A 15,988-nucleotide genomic window follows, 5' to 3' on the forward strand; every position below is an offset into this window, starting at 1 on the left:
TGGAAAGCTGCCTGGCGGAAAAGGACCTGGGGGTGTTGGTCGACAGCCGGCTGAACATGAGCCGGCAGTGTGCCCAGGCGGCTAAGAAGGCCAACGGCATCCTGGCCTGTATCAGAAATAGTGTGGCCAGCAGGAGCAGGGAAGTGATAGTGCCCCTGTACTCAGCACTGGTGCGGCCGCACCTCGAATACTGTGTTCAGTTTTGGGCCCCTCACTACAAGAAGGATGTTGAGATGTTGGAACGTGTCCAGAGAAGGGCAACGAGGCTGGTGAGGGGTCTGGAGAACAAGCCTTATGAGGAGCGGCTGGGGGAGCTGGGGTTGTTTAGCCTGGAGAAAAGGAGGCTGAGGGGGGACCTCATTGCTCTCTACAACTACCTGAAAGGAGGTTGTAGCGAGGTGGGTGTCGGTCTCTTCTCCCAAGTAACTGGCGAAAGGACGAGAGGAAATGGCCTCAAGTTGCGCCAGGGGAGGTTTAGATTGGATGTAAGGAAAAATTTCTTTACTGAAAGAGTAGTTAAACATTGGAACAGGCTGCCCAGGGAAGTGGTTGAGTCACCATCCCTGGAAGTATTTAAAAGACGTGTAGATGAGGCGCTTAGGGACATGGTTTAGTGGGCCTGGTGGTGTTAGGTTGACGGTTGGGCTCGATGATCTTAGAGGTCTTTTCCAACCTTAATGATTCTATGATTCTATGATTCTATGATAAGTGGAGCACATCTGACTCCACAGTGAAAGCCAAACAGGCATAAAACATGTTTTGGATTTTGGTTTGGTTTTTTGTTTGTTTGTTTGCTTTTGATAAGAGTTAGTTTTGTTACCATTTGATCTCCCTATTTCCCTGGCTCTTCAGGTGTGCAAAAAAACTGGCTGGGAGTGCCAAAGGAAGAGCTCAGCTGTATCTCTCTGTCACCCTGAATAGATTTATATGTGTTTAGTTTTCACATTACACTCACAGGATAAAATTGTCTTTTAAAATTAATATTTGTAAAATAGGTATCCATTTGGGGTGGTATAAATCCTTTGTCCCCATCTTTTCCTATGTCAAGCAATGTAAACTATACTGCCTGCCAATTTTTTTCTTTTTAGTTCTTTTCCAATCAAAGCTGTATTTTACTTACATAAAAATGTGGTGAAAAACATATCCCCTCCATCCTGTCAGACCAAATTTGCTTTCCGTCTTCAGATCTCATGTGCTGAGTTTCATTTTATGGCAATTTTTTTATAGGCTAGTTATAAATCTTTGTGAATGGAGCATTTATAATGAAAATATTACCAGGCCAGGAAATATTGGCCACACTAAAGATCAGCAGACTTATAACAGTAATATGATTGAACGGTACTGATCAATCAGCCTCTGGTAGCATCCCATTTTCAAAAGCAATCTACTGTCTCCACTTTGTACACTTTTTGTCAATGTAAGTAATTATTTCCTTCATTTCACTTTAGATACTGTGTGGTGCTTAGTTGCCTACTGGGGTTAAACCACGACAATACTCTAATATGAAGTTAGAAATTCACTATTTCACTTCACCTCTGTAGTATCAGTAGAACTGCATAAGGCCTGTATAGTGTTTTGTGGAATAGTGTATCCAAGGGGAAATGTAAACACGATTTGAAATGCAATAAATATTTAACAGTGAGATATTCCATATCATCAAAGTGATATGCAATGTATAAATTTGCATTTTTGCATTGCATTTTTTAGTAAGATGCTTCATGCTAAATCAGTAACAGATTTAGGGGTTGATTTTTTTTTTTTTAACAAGGTATCTTATAAGGTCCATGTTTTGATTGGGAATTTAGTCTGGCTGTAATAAAAATGCAACAACAACATTTTAAGGAAGGGAAAAGTAAACAATGAGCTAACAAATTTGTAAACCAAGATTATAGCACTGCATACCTACCTATTTTAAATTACTGTGGTAGATGTAATTTTCAAGGATGTGAAAGAAAATTATACTGGAAATCTATTTATGCACAGAGATCAACAATCAGTTGACTCTCATAATGACTTGCTGCTCTACACAGGAATCAAAAGCAAAAGATGACAACAAAGTGTCTAGCTTTACCTACTTAAATACAGCAGAAAATCATTACTTGAGACAAAGTAACCAAATCCACACAATTTTCTTTCAGATTTGTTTCTTTTTTCACTAGCTTTATATTCTTCCCACTTTTCAGTTATTCCAGGAGCAGAGTAATTTTTCTGAGTGTTTCCTTTTGCTGGTTTGTTATGTCCCCATGACGCAATGTACTGTAAAGACTAAAATAATTTTCTTACTGGAGTTTTCCTTAGCTGTTTTCTCTTCCCAACACTTTAGCCTTTCCCATATGTACTTAGGATCAGAGCATTCTTTTCTTCTTATTTCTTGCATTTTGCCATCATCTTATCATTTTTCAGCATTCTTATCCAATTCCAATGTTCCTTGAAGTGAAATTGTCACTTGCAGGAATTCCTCCTCTACCATTTTCTTTTTCTTTCCTTAGTATTACAAACATGGAATGTCTCAGTTTCATGAAGTTTCTGTTTAAAAAGCTCATTAAGTTTTGAGCTTGAATAGGAAAATGAAATTACCTGCAATTTATATAAAAATGCTTAGTCTCTGTTTATGTCTGTGGTAAATGAAATGATTTTACTTTACTTTGGACAGGCATAAAGTTCAGGAGCAGAGATATTATTCTCATAATAAACCTCACTTATACAACTTATGTGGAAATGTTTTATCTTGGTTTCTGGTTGACTGAGTCTATGGTTGAAAGGATAAATGAGGCCAGGGATGCCAGCCACCTTGTACAAAGTATTCAGCCTTTTCAGGTAGCTTTGTTAGGGCACTCATTCAAGACTATATTTAGAGTCTTAAATAACTTGTTGATCATTTTGACACATTTCAGTATTAAACTGCACACATCTCCTCTCAAAATCTTTTCTTCAAGGTCGTGATGCCTGTATCCTTCATTATATAACAAAATCCTTGACCATAGTCACTTCTCTAACACACACAAATTGTATCAGCTGTTTAATGATTCAGGAAAAATTACAACTCTCCTAATATAGTGTGCCAGTCAGGAAGAACAGCTGAATGTTTTCTTTAACTGATTTAAAACAAGCTAGTTTGTTTTCTCTCACAAAGCAAAATGGCTGAAAATAAAGTATTGCATCATATCACAGAATAGTTTGGGTTGGAAGATGGCTCTGGAATTGATTCATGCCAACTGCTTGCTCAGTGCAGGGCTAGCGTAGACCAGGGTTCCCTGATAAATACTTTAAGATCAATAAACTAAAAATTGAAAGTATCACTGCAGAAAATTTCACTTCTGTAGAATCTGCAAAACCAAACTCAGAAACCCTTCTTTCTGAGAGATTTCATCTGGAAAATTCTGTTTGTTTTGAAGCAAAATTGGACCTTAGCCTAATTTTGTGTTAAGTGAGAACACGATTATGCCTCCTTCAACCGTGTTGGCACAGTTAAGGAGCTGGACTCAGAACAGAGGGAGAGAGGAGGCTGGTTTCATATTACAACATTAGTACAAGTGTAAAAAGCTGTAAAGATGAAATCACTTAATCTCTCTAAGGACCAGTGCAGTCTGTATATGAAAGACAACATAAGAAAGCTAAGTATAAGCTTACTGTCTTTATCTGCATGTTGGCTTAGAGTATAGAACTAAAAAAATTGCCACTCCAGTCAGATACTTTCTTTTATTTAATCTCCCTGTAGTTGAGGCAAGCAGGCATACAATTATGTATTACAAATAGAAGAGCACAAATCGAGGAGATGTAATATGTAAAATAGATTACTTTTCCCAAATATGTTTCATTTTTTGGCTGCGGAGATGTTAGGTAGCAGGTGTTTAACTATGTCTCCTCCCTTTATAAGCACACAGAGACATAGAAAGCTGGTACTATGAATAAAAAGATGCATTACTAGAAAAAATCCCCAATGGAAAAAAGATTCTCAATTAAAGGTAGAGGGCAAGGTAAACATATTCATCTTTGAGAAAGATGTGGTTGATGTTCTGATAATTCTACCACAGGAACTACAGCAGCTTGTGATAGCCTGAGTAGGTAATATACAGTTTAAATGCAATAGGAGAGCAAGTATTTAAAAACACTATCTGGAAACACACAACTGCAATTAAACCAACCTGACCTTTAGGCAATACATTAGTTTTAGTTATGTGGTTCAAGATACTGCTTTTAAATACTTGTTATTTTAGGTAGGGGTACAGATGAAATAATGCTCATTTTTTCTGTGCATAATGTTTACAAGCAACTCACATTATTGATAGGTATTGAAACAATTATCACTATCACAAAGTCCTAAGGACATGCATTTTCTTTATTTCAAAATATTGACATGCAAATGTACTTCTCATAAAACTCCAGCATTCTTGTGCCAAAGCTGGAATGTTGAAAACTTTTTCCTTAAGACTCAAAAAATCTGACATACTGTAAATTTACTGGTTTTAAACTGCCTGCAATCTTTTCTGCATGCACATGCAAAACTTCTTCTTTTCTAGAGGAAGACTTGATGACAATACCAAAAACTTTTAAGGTAAACAATAGTCTTCCAATTCTGCAAAGTGATAGGGTTCTCTAACAAGTATATTTTACTCAGATACTTACTAATCTTGATGCTGGCCAATTAAAAAAAAATATTAATTTCATTTCAAATTCTAAAGAAAATTAAAATGCTTTTTAATTGAGAATAAAAAGGAAATATTTTAGAATGTTAGGAGGGGTTTTTTTTACATTCAGTCTCTTAATATATTTCCTATATATTTTATAATCGATTTAAATTATTTTTATTCAAAATTATTTCTAATAAATAAATTAAACCATTTTATTAAAATCCTGTCTCAAAAATTATGTTTCCTGATATTCATTTTCCCTTCAGAAAGATAAATATTTGATTAAATGAAATGCAAAATTATTTTAGAAAATATAAAAGTTGGAGCCCAGCTGTGCTCCCTGGAGTTTTAATTCCAACTGTAGTTAAAGTCGAGGGAAAAAATTTATTTCTTTATTTGGAACAGAAACAAGCCCACAGTTTCACTTTCAATAAGTATGTGGAAATCAATATGCTGTAATGTAGTTTATGCTATTTTTCAGTTTCCATCTGCTCCCTTCCATTGCATCTTTTTGTGAGTGACAGCATAATAATTGCTGTACCAATTAATGCCCTTCCAATCCAACTGCCTCGTTACTGCAAAATAAATGTTTTGCTTTGTAGCAGTTTGTCCTGCTATGAAACTTTGCTTTAGTTATTCCAATCATCTAACAGCAGAAAAGGAAAAGCTGCTTTGTCATCAACAGCTCAATAGAAGACACTGTATATTCAATACAGAGAGTTGGCAGAATTTTAACCAGTATCAATTTATAAATAGGATAACAGCAGTCATTTATTTTCTGCCTTAAATGAAAGTATCCTTTTTGATTCAATAATAGCCACTTAACTGATTTGAGATTGTAGTGGAGGGTTTTTTTGAGGAACATTTTCTTTATCCAGAATAAAATGTGGAGTCTTTTTCTTTGCAACAAAAGCTCTTAGAGGATAAAAGCTTCCATCTGAAATAAGCAGTCATAATAATTTAGTTTCTTGCAGCAAATGTTTCATTTTCCCTAGTGGGCTTTCAGTGCATAGCTACAGCGCCTTTCCCATTTTGTCCCATGTCTTAACAAAAATGCTGCAAAGAAAGAGTATTGGAGGTTGAAGCATCTCAAGACACATTTCCCCATCAAAACCACTTCCTCAGTACAATCTGTGGGTCTCCTCTGATATAAGTAGGCACTTTCACTGCTTTGGGAAAGTCCTTAGAGAACATAAATCTAGATTAAAGGCTGGTACTAGTTTTGTGAACTTTTCTGGCTGAAGGGCCGCATTTATTGTCCGGTGAGAATTGTGTGAGGAAACAACATACAACTAATTCCTTCTTAGTAACATTTAATTCCTGAAACATCTGTTGGTTAATTGGGTTTTTTCCCACCTCTTTGCACCATCCTTTGTAGAGAAAACCTCATCGTCTCTGTTTCACTGTTCTCCAGACTGTTCTGTTTATTGTGATCAACAGAATTTTCCGATGAATATTTCTAAAAAGAAAAGATTGCTTTACAATGCAACAAGTGATTCACTTTATTTGGTCTTAGCTTGCACTGATTGATACATAGAACTACCTCTGAACAACAGTGTTTTTCTATAACATTTATAGAAACATCTATAGCAATCACAGAGCTCTTGTCCTCATGAAGTCTCAGAGCACTCCCAAGTACAAATATACAAAACATAATACTAACAGAGGCATCCAATTGGTTTTAATTTAATGACTTCAATTTTGTGCTCATAATCTTGGGAATGGAAATGCCAAATTTTATTTTCAAAAATAAAATTTATTATTAACTAGAAAAGTAAAACTTCATTAGAATAACATCATTTTGTTTGTAAAGTCATCTGTTCAAAGGTTAAGAAACCCCAGATGAAAGCTTGCTGTGCAGCTGCAAAAGTCTGCTTCTTTATTTTACCTAATAACTAATATGAGATACATAAAAGACCTGCAACAGAAGCTGAAACACAGGAGTCTCTGGTTCTATTAATTTTTAATCATTGTACTGCAGAAATATACACTTATATTAGCTCTTGTGTTAGAAAAGCTTAGTCACAGGGTTTCAAAAGTGATCCTGCATCATAGAAGCGAGTAGTCTGGTGGCGATAGCGTTCTGCATTTGGTTGCACATTGCTCACAGGTCACCATTCCCCAAACAAACTATCTGGCACCAAAGCCAGTCTAGGAAAAACCCTGCCATCTCTTACCCTTGGCTGCTTGTTCCTGCTCCGCACCTGTGCCAGTACAACAATTTGTAGGGCTCTTGCAAACCAGATGACCAAAGTGCTTCAGTCTACAAAACAACCTTTCAGTTGCAATGGCACAACTGAGGGACAGTGAACAGCAGTGTGGGCAGAGAGGAGAAAGGGAACATTTTCAGCTGATTTTTCCATTACAGAAAGTGTAATGTCGAACCTTACCCACAGGCAGAGGGGAATTTTAGCACAGGACTTGTACATCATAGAGGAGTGCTCTAACCAAAGAATTTCAGATGAGAGAGTCCCTTGAATTCTTGTGTTGGAAAAGAAAAGCATGACCTTTTTTTTCATTTAGAAAACAAAAAGGTTTGGCATCTGCCTTCTGGTTAAGAATTTGAATTCTGAATCTGAAACAGAGAAACATCTCCCAAAAAGCAGCAATAAGGGAGCTTTTAAAGCTTATCGTTGGATCACTTCTCTTTTTTTTTTTTCTTTTTTCTTTTTTTTTTTTCCTTTTCATTTAGCTGAGTACTGCAAGTTTTCTCTCAGAAGTTGTGATCGATCTACTTATATGTACATCAATCACTGCTGTTACTAGGAAACCATTGGGTTTTTCCTCTAAAAAAGGAAATAAAATAAACACCATGTCATGAAATAAGATCCGTGTGTATACTGCTTCTTCTTGCAACATAATTAGGATCACAAAAAATCTAATTTTGGTGTAATTTGCCAGGTTACATTAAATTATCTTGATGAATCATTCATACCTAATTGCTTTGGACTACAGCTTCATTGCATTCTATGATCCTGAGAGTAAATTTAAAGGATGAAGTAAGCTTAATAATACCTTTCCAAGGTCCTGTCCTAGGAAAAAAAAACAACCAACCAACCAACCAAAAAAACCAAAAAAACCCCCACCCAAACAACAACAAAACATTTCATACATAAATCACAGGAAAAATCTCCCCCAATTCTACTGGTGTCCTCAGGTCACAAAGTGTGTGTTAATCGCATTCCTCTTATGCTGACTTCAGAAGAACTGTAGGGAAGAGTTAGTTTTGTATTCTTGAAAACAGCTGTGCTACCAAAGAGCTGCAAAATCCACAAACAGCATTCTTCTTCTCTCAACCTTTTAAGACCCAAATATGACACAGAAAATACTATTGAAGCTATAAATTCTATAAATACTATATATTTATATATACTATAAATACTATAAACTCTTTACTGCAAAAACTTTTCCTGTGTCTTTAGTTTCAAAATCCTTACTGCTGACATAAAGCGTAACTGTGGAGATGCTGCAGTACCTAAGACTCCATAAGGCTGATCAGTTGTATGAGTATTAAAATAATATTTAGTAAGAATGAAAAAAAAAATTATTATCATTTAGAATTTCCAGTATGGGATATACTAAATTAAAAAAAAAAAAGCTGAACAAAAATTTAAATTTTGGAAATTTACTACTTAGAAGTCTTAGGCCAACTTGGAACCATTGGACTATTTCTTTATTTTACCACCATTATTCTTTAATTCATTTTATTTAAACATACTAAAATAGTTCATTGTTTTTAAAAAAGTAAGTTGAAAGTAAACATATTGCATAGAGCCATTCTATCCTAAACTCACAAATTCTCTATTACACATAGCCTTCTCATTTCATTTGAACCAATGTCCTCTATTTGTTTTGTTATTATTTCCATAGATTGATGTCATACTGTTCAGCTTAAGCCTCTTCCAGGTGTCTTAGATCTTTTGGCTCTGTTGAGTGTGTCTTTTAATCTTTTGGACCTGAGACTGTCTCTCTCTCTCTCTCTTTCTGACTACATATCCTAGCAGTCAGGGAAGAAGTCACGTATCCTCATTAACCCCGTTGGTTACAGAATGGCTAAAATCAGCCCTGTTGTGAGATTTAGCAGCTACAAATTTTCTTTTAAAGAACAGTAAGGGATGTGCTAGCAGCTGAGGCATACATACAGAAAGTGGAAGATCTGAATTTAATTTCCTTTTTAACCTTAACAGGTTCAAATTCATCTTCTATATTCTAAGAGACTGCCTTGTTACCTTGGCTAGAAATTAGTTTAGTAAGGGCACTCTTCATCACTGTATTAAAGCTGCACTATTCTACAGAAATGAATTAGAAATTAATTATATGAGATACAGCACATGATACAAATAGGCCTGAGTTTAGGGAACTCCCTTGCTTGGCAAGTGTCTTTACTCCTGCTCATTGTCACAGGGACTATTTTTGTGTTAGATTTTTTTAATAAAATACATAAAGAGAATGGAAGAAAATGTTGCCTTGTCATATTTTATTTATCTTTATTGTTAAGAAAGAGAAAAAATTTACATAGCCAATCACATAGCTGGATTAGCAGTTCCCTATGGCCCTTAAAATATATATGAGTCTAGCTCCTGGGTGAAAAGAAAACAAGACCTTACATCCTTGGAAGGAAAAATGCCGTATTTGGAACACAAAATTAAAACCTACAGTCATGCAACCTTCTATGTTTAAGTTTGCATTAAATTAAAAAAAAATCTAACAGTAATTGTGATGCAAATCCCAAATAAAAGTAAAAACTTATGAAGGCCTCCCTTAATAACATGGTTAAAAGTTGGTCAAAACAATAAAACATTTAAGACTATTCTCAAACAATGTATTATCAGTGCTTTTGCTTTGCAGCTCACACCTCACAGCTGCCATACATTTTAATTCAGTTTTATGCAAAAGCTTCCTGAAGCAGAAAACCTTTAAACCTCAGTCAGGTTTTGATAGCCAATTTCAATTTAACCCAGTGAATGAATGGTAAAAATACACATACAAAATTCATCCTGCTTGGTTGTGCTATGAAAGGGATTTTTATGACCATTAATGTGCCACTGGGAATTCAGTTTCTAGTTTTATTGTCTCCAGTGTCACTGAGATGTACCTTTTATTCTATTTTTCATTTAGTTGTTTTTTTTTTCTCTCTTGGTCCCAGTATTGCTCTGACAGACTCATCTTCAGGGGAATCACCATTGTTTTCATGAACAGTCAGCAACATGTTATGGCCAAACTTTTCCAAATGTAAGTTAGGATGAAGTTTTACCAAATCTGGTCAACATCCTTCTTGGTTCCAGCACTACTAGGGCAGTCTAGAAAGCTGCTAGCTGTTTTGAAATGTTTCAATGTGAGCTGAGTTCTTCAGCGACTGAGTCTATACTCTGTTACAGCTATTCTTTAATAGCTCTGTGGTTGAAGGAAAAATAAGATTTTGCATTTCTACATATAATACATGTACTAAAGACATTTTTAAAAGCATTATCCAAAACCATTTTAAATCCAGGCTTCAATATATATTTCCAAAAAATGGAGAATATACGTTGCATGAAGATAAGCACTTTGGAACTTAACTTTTTGTTACTAATTAAATCTCAATTTCAGAAGGGAATTTTGAGATAGGCAAATGATCGGGATACAGAATCAGGCCATAGGAGTCATCTTCTAAGTTTGGTCATTGGCTTTTTAATGGCTTTTCACGCATTGTTTCCCATCTCACTGGCTGCAAGTGAACAAGCCTGTTTGAGGAAAAATCTTGCACATCCTCTTCCCAACCAGTATTCTGCCATGTGGCCATATCCCACCTCCAGTTCATTTTGAAATTACGACGATGCTTGGTTTACCTGACAAACTGACATCCTATTCAAAAGACAGTAAGTACATGAAATGGCGTTTGTGTGACAAAACCCTTTGAAACCACTGACATTACTTCCACCACTTAAGCAGTGCTTCAGATAAATAAGAAGTGCATTAGTTCTTCATCAGCTCTAATTAACAAATATAACCGATTTATAGAGTAGGAAATATATAGATATGATATTCTGCAATTAAAAAAAAAAAAAAAAATTCTGCCCCTGAATTATGCCTGTGTTGGGTCTCAGATCTTCTGCCTCAGCTGGGCATCTGTCGCCTGCTCCTGCCTCGGTCATGGGCCAAACCCTCCTCTGCAGCCCCAGCAAGGCCAGATGTGCCACGTCTATTTTCCAGGCACCCTGGCACTACGGGGCAGTACAACGTCAGCCTGTTGGAGTCCATATCCACGGCCTCAAGTAAATTAAAATTAAATTAAAGCCCAGTTACATCTTTTGTGTCCATGTCCCCGTCCCACAGGTCACAGCCTCGGCTCTGCAAAGGTGTCCCGGGCGCAGACATTTCCCAGCTACCCCTCGGAGCAGGGCGAGGAGCACCAGCAGTCCCTCTCGCTGGCCAGCAGCTACGCTTTCAGCTACGGCTCAGGCCTGGTGCAATGACAGTCGGGGGCGGCCGGCTGAGAGAGACACGTCGAGCCTGGAGCCTGCCGCCAGGGCCGGAGCCACCAGCCCCCTCCACACCCACCATTTGCCGTGAAAACTGATGCCTACCAGCTCCAGCCGGGTCACTGCCAAGGCGGAAACCTGGAGAGGCGGCTTCCCCAAAGCAGAGGCTAAGTCTTTATTTATTTATTTTGCTGTTCCTTTTGTCGATATGTTCAGGAAGGAGGGGGGGAGGGGGGGAGGGGGACGCGTTCGTGTTGTGAGAAAGTGGTGGAAACAAATGAAACTGTGTTGGTGTGAAGGTTTCTGCATGACCAGAGAAGGCCCGTTCTGGGGCTCCATCACGATGGAGCATTCAACATCGGGGCCTTCCTACCCGCCTCCACCAGCAGGCTGGCCCGTCTTCACCCATAATGTTTTTAGGTCCTTGCCGCAGCCCACTGATTCCCGCTGGAGTCGCTGAAATGTCGCCGATTCGAGACACAGTGTCGGTGCTGTGGGGGTCACCTTCAGCTCCAAGCGAGTTCACTCATTACCCTAGAGGGTGGTCTGGTGTTTTTCGAGCCAGATGCCAACAGATACTGGAGTAGCAGGCTAATATGGTTTGTTGAGAATAGACTTCAATGTGTTAAGGTAAGGTTATTGCCTGGTACGGCTCTAATCTTAAATTCCCGGGGCACAAATTCATCCCTTACTAATAAGCACGTAATTCTCACAATGCCGCTGAGAGTTGTGAACGTCCATATCAGCACCACAATCTCGTCCTCAAAACTGCTGCGAAGTCTTATTTGCAAATTATTTAGGTAACCATGCCTGCAAGCTTAACTTTAAAAAGCGGGAAAACTGTTCTTCAGACAAATAAAAGCGAGCCGCATCACCGGCTGGCCTCCACCTGTGCCACAGCTGGGCCAGATACAGTAGAGCTGAGCTCTGGTCTTGTCTTTCTGGTCAGCGTTACTTTGATTTTCTCTGTCTCCTTCTCAGATTTCTGTTTTAGATGCACATTGTATCTTGTATGGTCATGTGTCAAGCACCGGTTTACTTTGAAAAGGAGGATGAGTACATCTTAATGGAAATTTTCTGTCTTTGGAAGGCGTCTTTAAAAGATGAACTGTAATGGGTGTGTTTGTAATCAGTAATGAGGGAATAAGTTGGAAGGCATACCTGTAGGTGGGGAACAAGTTTTATCTATCCTGAACATTTAGATTTTTGTAAGTGCTATCAAATATTTCTGTACTTCTTCCGATGCCCTGAAATGTTTGAAATTGTGGGGAGAAAAATCTGCCCTCTTGCTATGATCTGAGCAGCCTTGTGTTCTGTTACCAGTGTGAAACGATTGCCATGGTTACCAGAGGGATTCGTCTTATTAGTTGTTTCTCAGGACAGGCTGAGGAAGCATATCAAGAAGGAGACACATAGACTTTTTTCCAATGAAACAATCAGTTTTATGTACCATAATTTAACTGAAAAAGTGCTGTTGGGTTGTTTTATATATGCACATATAGATATATATATATGTATTAAAAAGTATGGAAGAAACTTCTGCTTTTGATTAAACATTTACTGGTACAGTATGTCCAGCTTTTCTCCAACCATTTTCCAGGCTAAGAGACCTTGCAGACTTACAGCTTTCTACACCTCAGTGAACAGCTGCTGAATGAAAAAGCTTTGTGATCTGCTTGAATGAAACACTTCTACCCCACCACAATCAGCTTTATTTATTTTTCCTCTGTCTCATTCACTACCTCTTTTCCTTCTCACAGTGCTGCCATACTCAGGAATAGAACAGCTCCCTACAGAGAGTATTCTGATGAGCTAAAATGAAAAACTGCTCTCCCATGCTGTCAGGGAGCTGTACCTATGGTGCTCTCTGAGCTGTACCCATAAAGGAAGCTTCATTCACACTTTCATTTAAGAAAACAATTTGGTTGACATTTTGCTTTGGGAAAACGTCCAGTTTGCAAATGTTACATGCAAAATGTGATACAAAAGGATAGATACTCTGCTGGTGTAATTCCGTTATTCAATGCAGCTTTGCCAAATATACGCCTTTTGAGGAACCGGCCAGTTATTTTTATTCCTATGCAATTGCAATTCTTTCACTTGCCCTAAAATTATATATTTTCTTTAAAATTCCTTAGATTAAGTATCCAAAATGTTATGCAGATTTCTATACTGTGTCCATGTAACTATTTTCCTCTGTGACTTGAATACTAGTCATTTAATACTGACATATTCTACATAGTCCAAAAGTAGGGAAAAGGCAAAAGAGGAGAATATCAGAACTGCTTTATAGTTCCAGTGCCCATATACTTTAAGAACCTATCTAAATCCTAAAGCTAGTGCTTTAGCTATGTTTAGATAAAAAGCATAAGATCTATATAGTGTGTTCTTTCCATTTCCTGGGGAATGGTTGCTATCTGTCACAGGTGGTTTTGTCTTCCTATGCAGTGCATGAATATTGCCTAATTAATGAATATGTAGATGCTATTTCCAAACAAAACACAAAAAAAGGGGGCAGGGGATTGGCCATGTATAGGAGTTTTACTAAATATTATGCTTTCATTATATAATGCAACTATCCTCTCATACATTTATAAACATCTGTGAAGTCCCATCTTGTAGCAATAGGTAGAAAACTGAACTCCAGGACAAAGCTGGAGAACACAACCAACAAAAAGCAAACCTGACGTATTGAGAACCTATTTCTTGTAGAGAGTAAACACAACCACACTGGAAGTTGAAAATAAGGATGCAACTTCACAGCATACTGTAACACAATCTAAGAAAACTGGGCATCTGAAGCACAAAGGTATTCAGCAGCCAGTGGATGTTGACATTAGTGCCACTCCAGAACAGCAAATGATATTTGTAACATTTGTGTATTCGCATAGCTTCCAGAAATGTTCCTCAGAAAAGCTCCATGAGAACCAGGCAGGCACTGTGCCAACAGTTTGATAGAAAATTCTGTTTTCACGGAATTGCTTTAATTCCTGGCATATGCCTGTCGATAATCTAAGTGATTCCCCACTGAGACTACTTTGTACAGCTCCTAGTGCTTCCGCCAGAAGGAAAACTCTCTTTTGGCACACGTGGTAGAGCTGCCTGCCTAGAGACTACAAGGGCCTTTAAATAGGCCCAGGGACCCCATGGGTCCCTGTTCAAGTCTCGGCTTTCTTCATGTGCAAGGCACACAGATAATACATCTACTCCTGACCCAAGAGGAGCTCTCTGTTTTCAGCTAATGAGCTGTGAAGAGATGGAGGGCAAGAAAACGTCTTCAGTGGTAACCAGATGCAACTGGTACAAATGGAACTTAGCATTAGAACATTATAAAATAGAAGAAATAATATAAGGCTACGGCTTTCATTTTGGTTCTGAGGATGTGTTATGAATATATAACTGTAACCATGATTTAATTTTTTTTTAAAATGACTCTTGATAACAATACTTTCACCCCTGTGAACAAATAACACACAGCATTACTAAATATAGTTACTAATATATCTTAACTGTGAATATTATAGATTGTTGCATGCTGGTACTTTTGATTTTGTAGTCATTTTGTGCAGAAAAGGAGAAATTGAAGGCGACTGGTAATAAATCATCAAATGGTGCTAAGGTACTTGAGTAACCCCATTTTTTAAACAGCTACATTTTATTATTGATAGTTTAAATCATCTGTGAGTATACTCCTTTGAAATAATTTTCCCTGCCTATGTAAAGGAAAAAGAAAGAATATCTTGTAACATAGAGTTTGCTGTCTTACTGAGTAAATGTTTAGGCTTTCCTTTCTGTGGCAGGCTCTGATTCCAGCTCCTCACATGTATCAGGTCCATGCAAAATTTTCTTCTTGGTTTTTTTCGTTGGTTTTGTTTTTTTCCCCTAAAGCTAGCAAGTAAAACTTGGAAATGTATTGACAAACCAAAGAAATTTGTTAGACAGCAACAATGGCAGCTCTCTTTTGTTTTGACAAAAGTCTACCGTGACATTTTGGGAAAATACTTCATTTCACAACACGTGAATAGAAATCCTGTTGGGAAGCAGCAAACACATTTCTAATCAAGTCTTGTTCTAAGCTAATAAGACTTTGCTGGAGGAGGGGTTGAAATTGAATATCTGAGGTCAAGAGGCTTTTAAAGTGCTCTCTATAGCAATAACTTAAGTACAACATACAGCCTTCAGGCACCCATTTATTTAGGGGTTGCTAAGTGCAGGCAGTCCGTGAAGACCCTTACCTGTTCATGGCAAAGACAAAAAAAGAGCATTAATCAGATCTCTGTATTGCACTTATCAGAAAAGGAATGAACTTCATGCTTGTTCAGCTCTCCAGTCTAATAGGCAATACTATGAGGAGTAGTGATTTTTGAGATATTTGATCTCTAGGAACTGACAAAGACCACCAGCCTGTAGCATATAAACCTCTACTCAGACTTAGCTCACCAGCCACATTTACTAGTTTTCATTTGGTAACCTAGAAACTGAAGGGCCGTATTCCATGAGAAAATATAAGTCTCTTGAATGGCTGTGCTTTTTAGCATGAAATACAGCATTATTTACAACTGTTTCTTCCTAAAAAGGAAAGAGGAAGGTGTTCCAATTAACCTCTTTTTTTAGTGTTTAATATCAGTGTATTTTAGCTCCTTTTTATACCTGCCGCAAAGGAATATATGTGGTTTTTATCCACATACAGAATAGAGTGGACTGTGGAAAAAGTGTGAAAAGCTGCTGTTTGATTACAAGAACAGATCCAACAGCATTGGAATGTTTCATTTTTCTGTACATAGTCCAAATACTTGTGACTTTCCAAACCAACTTTTTACACAACCTGTAGATATTAAAATCTTATATTTTTTACCACAGACAACTGGCTGGGGTGCCTGCCTATGTTTTGTAAGT

At 37.5% G+C, this 15,988-nt stretch overlaps 1 protein-coding gene across 1 annotated transcript in view; it reads left to right on the forward strand.

The window, feature by feature from the left end:
- The window catches only part of DOK6 (docking protein 6), a 288,055-nt gene extending 276,969 nt beyond the window's left edge, over nucleotides 1–11,086 (forward strand). Inside the window, exon 9 of the mRNA XM_009333496.1 lies at nucleotides 10,947–11,086. Within this exon, the coding sequence (XP_009331771.1) occupies nucleotides 10,947–11,086 (140 nt within the window). The remainder of the gene's footprint in view (nucleotides 1–10,946) is intronic.
- Nucleotides 11,087–15,988: the final 4,902 nt, after the last annotated feature.

The sequence above is a fragment of the Pygoscelis adeliae genome, unplaced genomic scaffold (assembly GCF_000699105.1).
Source record: "Pygoscelis adeliae isolate BGI_AS28 unplaced genomic scaffold, ASM69910v1 Scaffold140, whole genome shotgun sequence".
NCBI classification, from domain to species: domain Eukaryota; kingdom Metazoa; phylum Chordata; class Aves; order Sphenisciformes; family Spheniscidae; genus Pygoscelis; species Pygoscelis adeliae.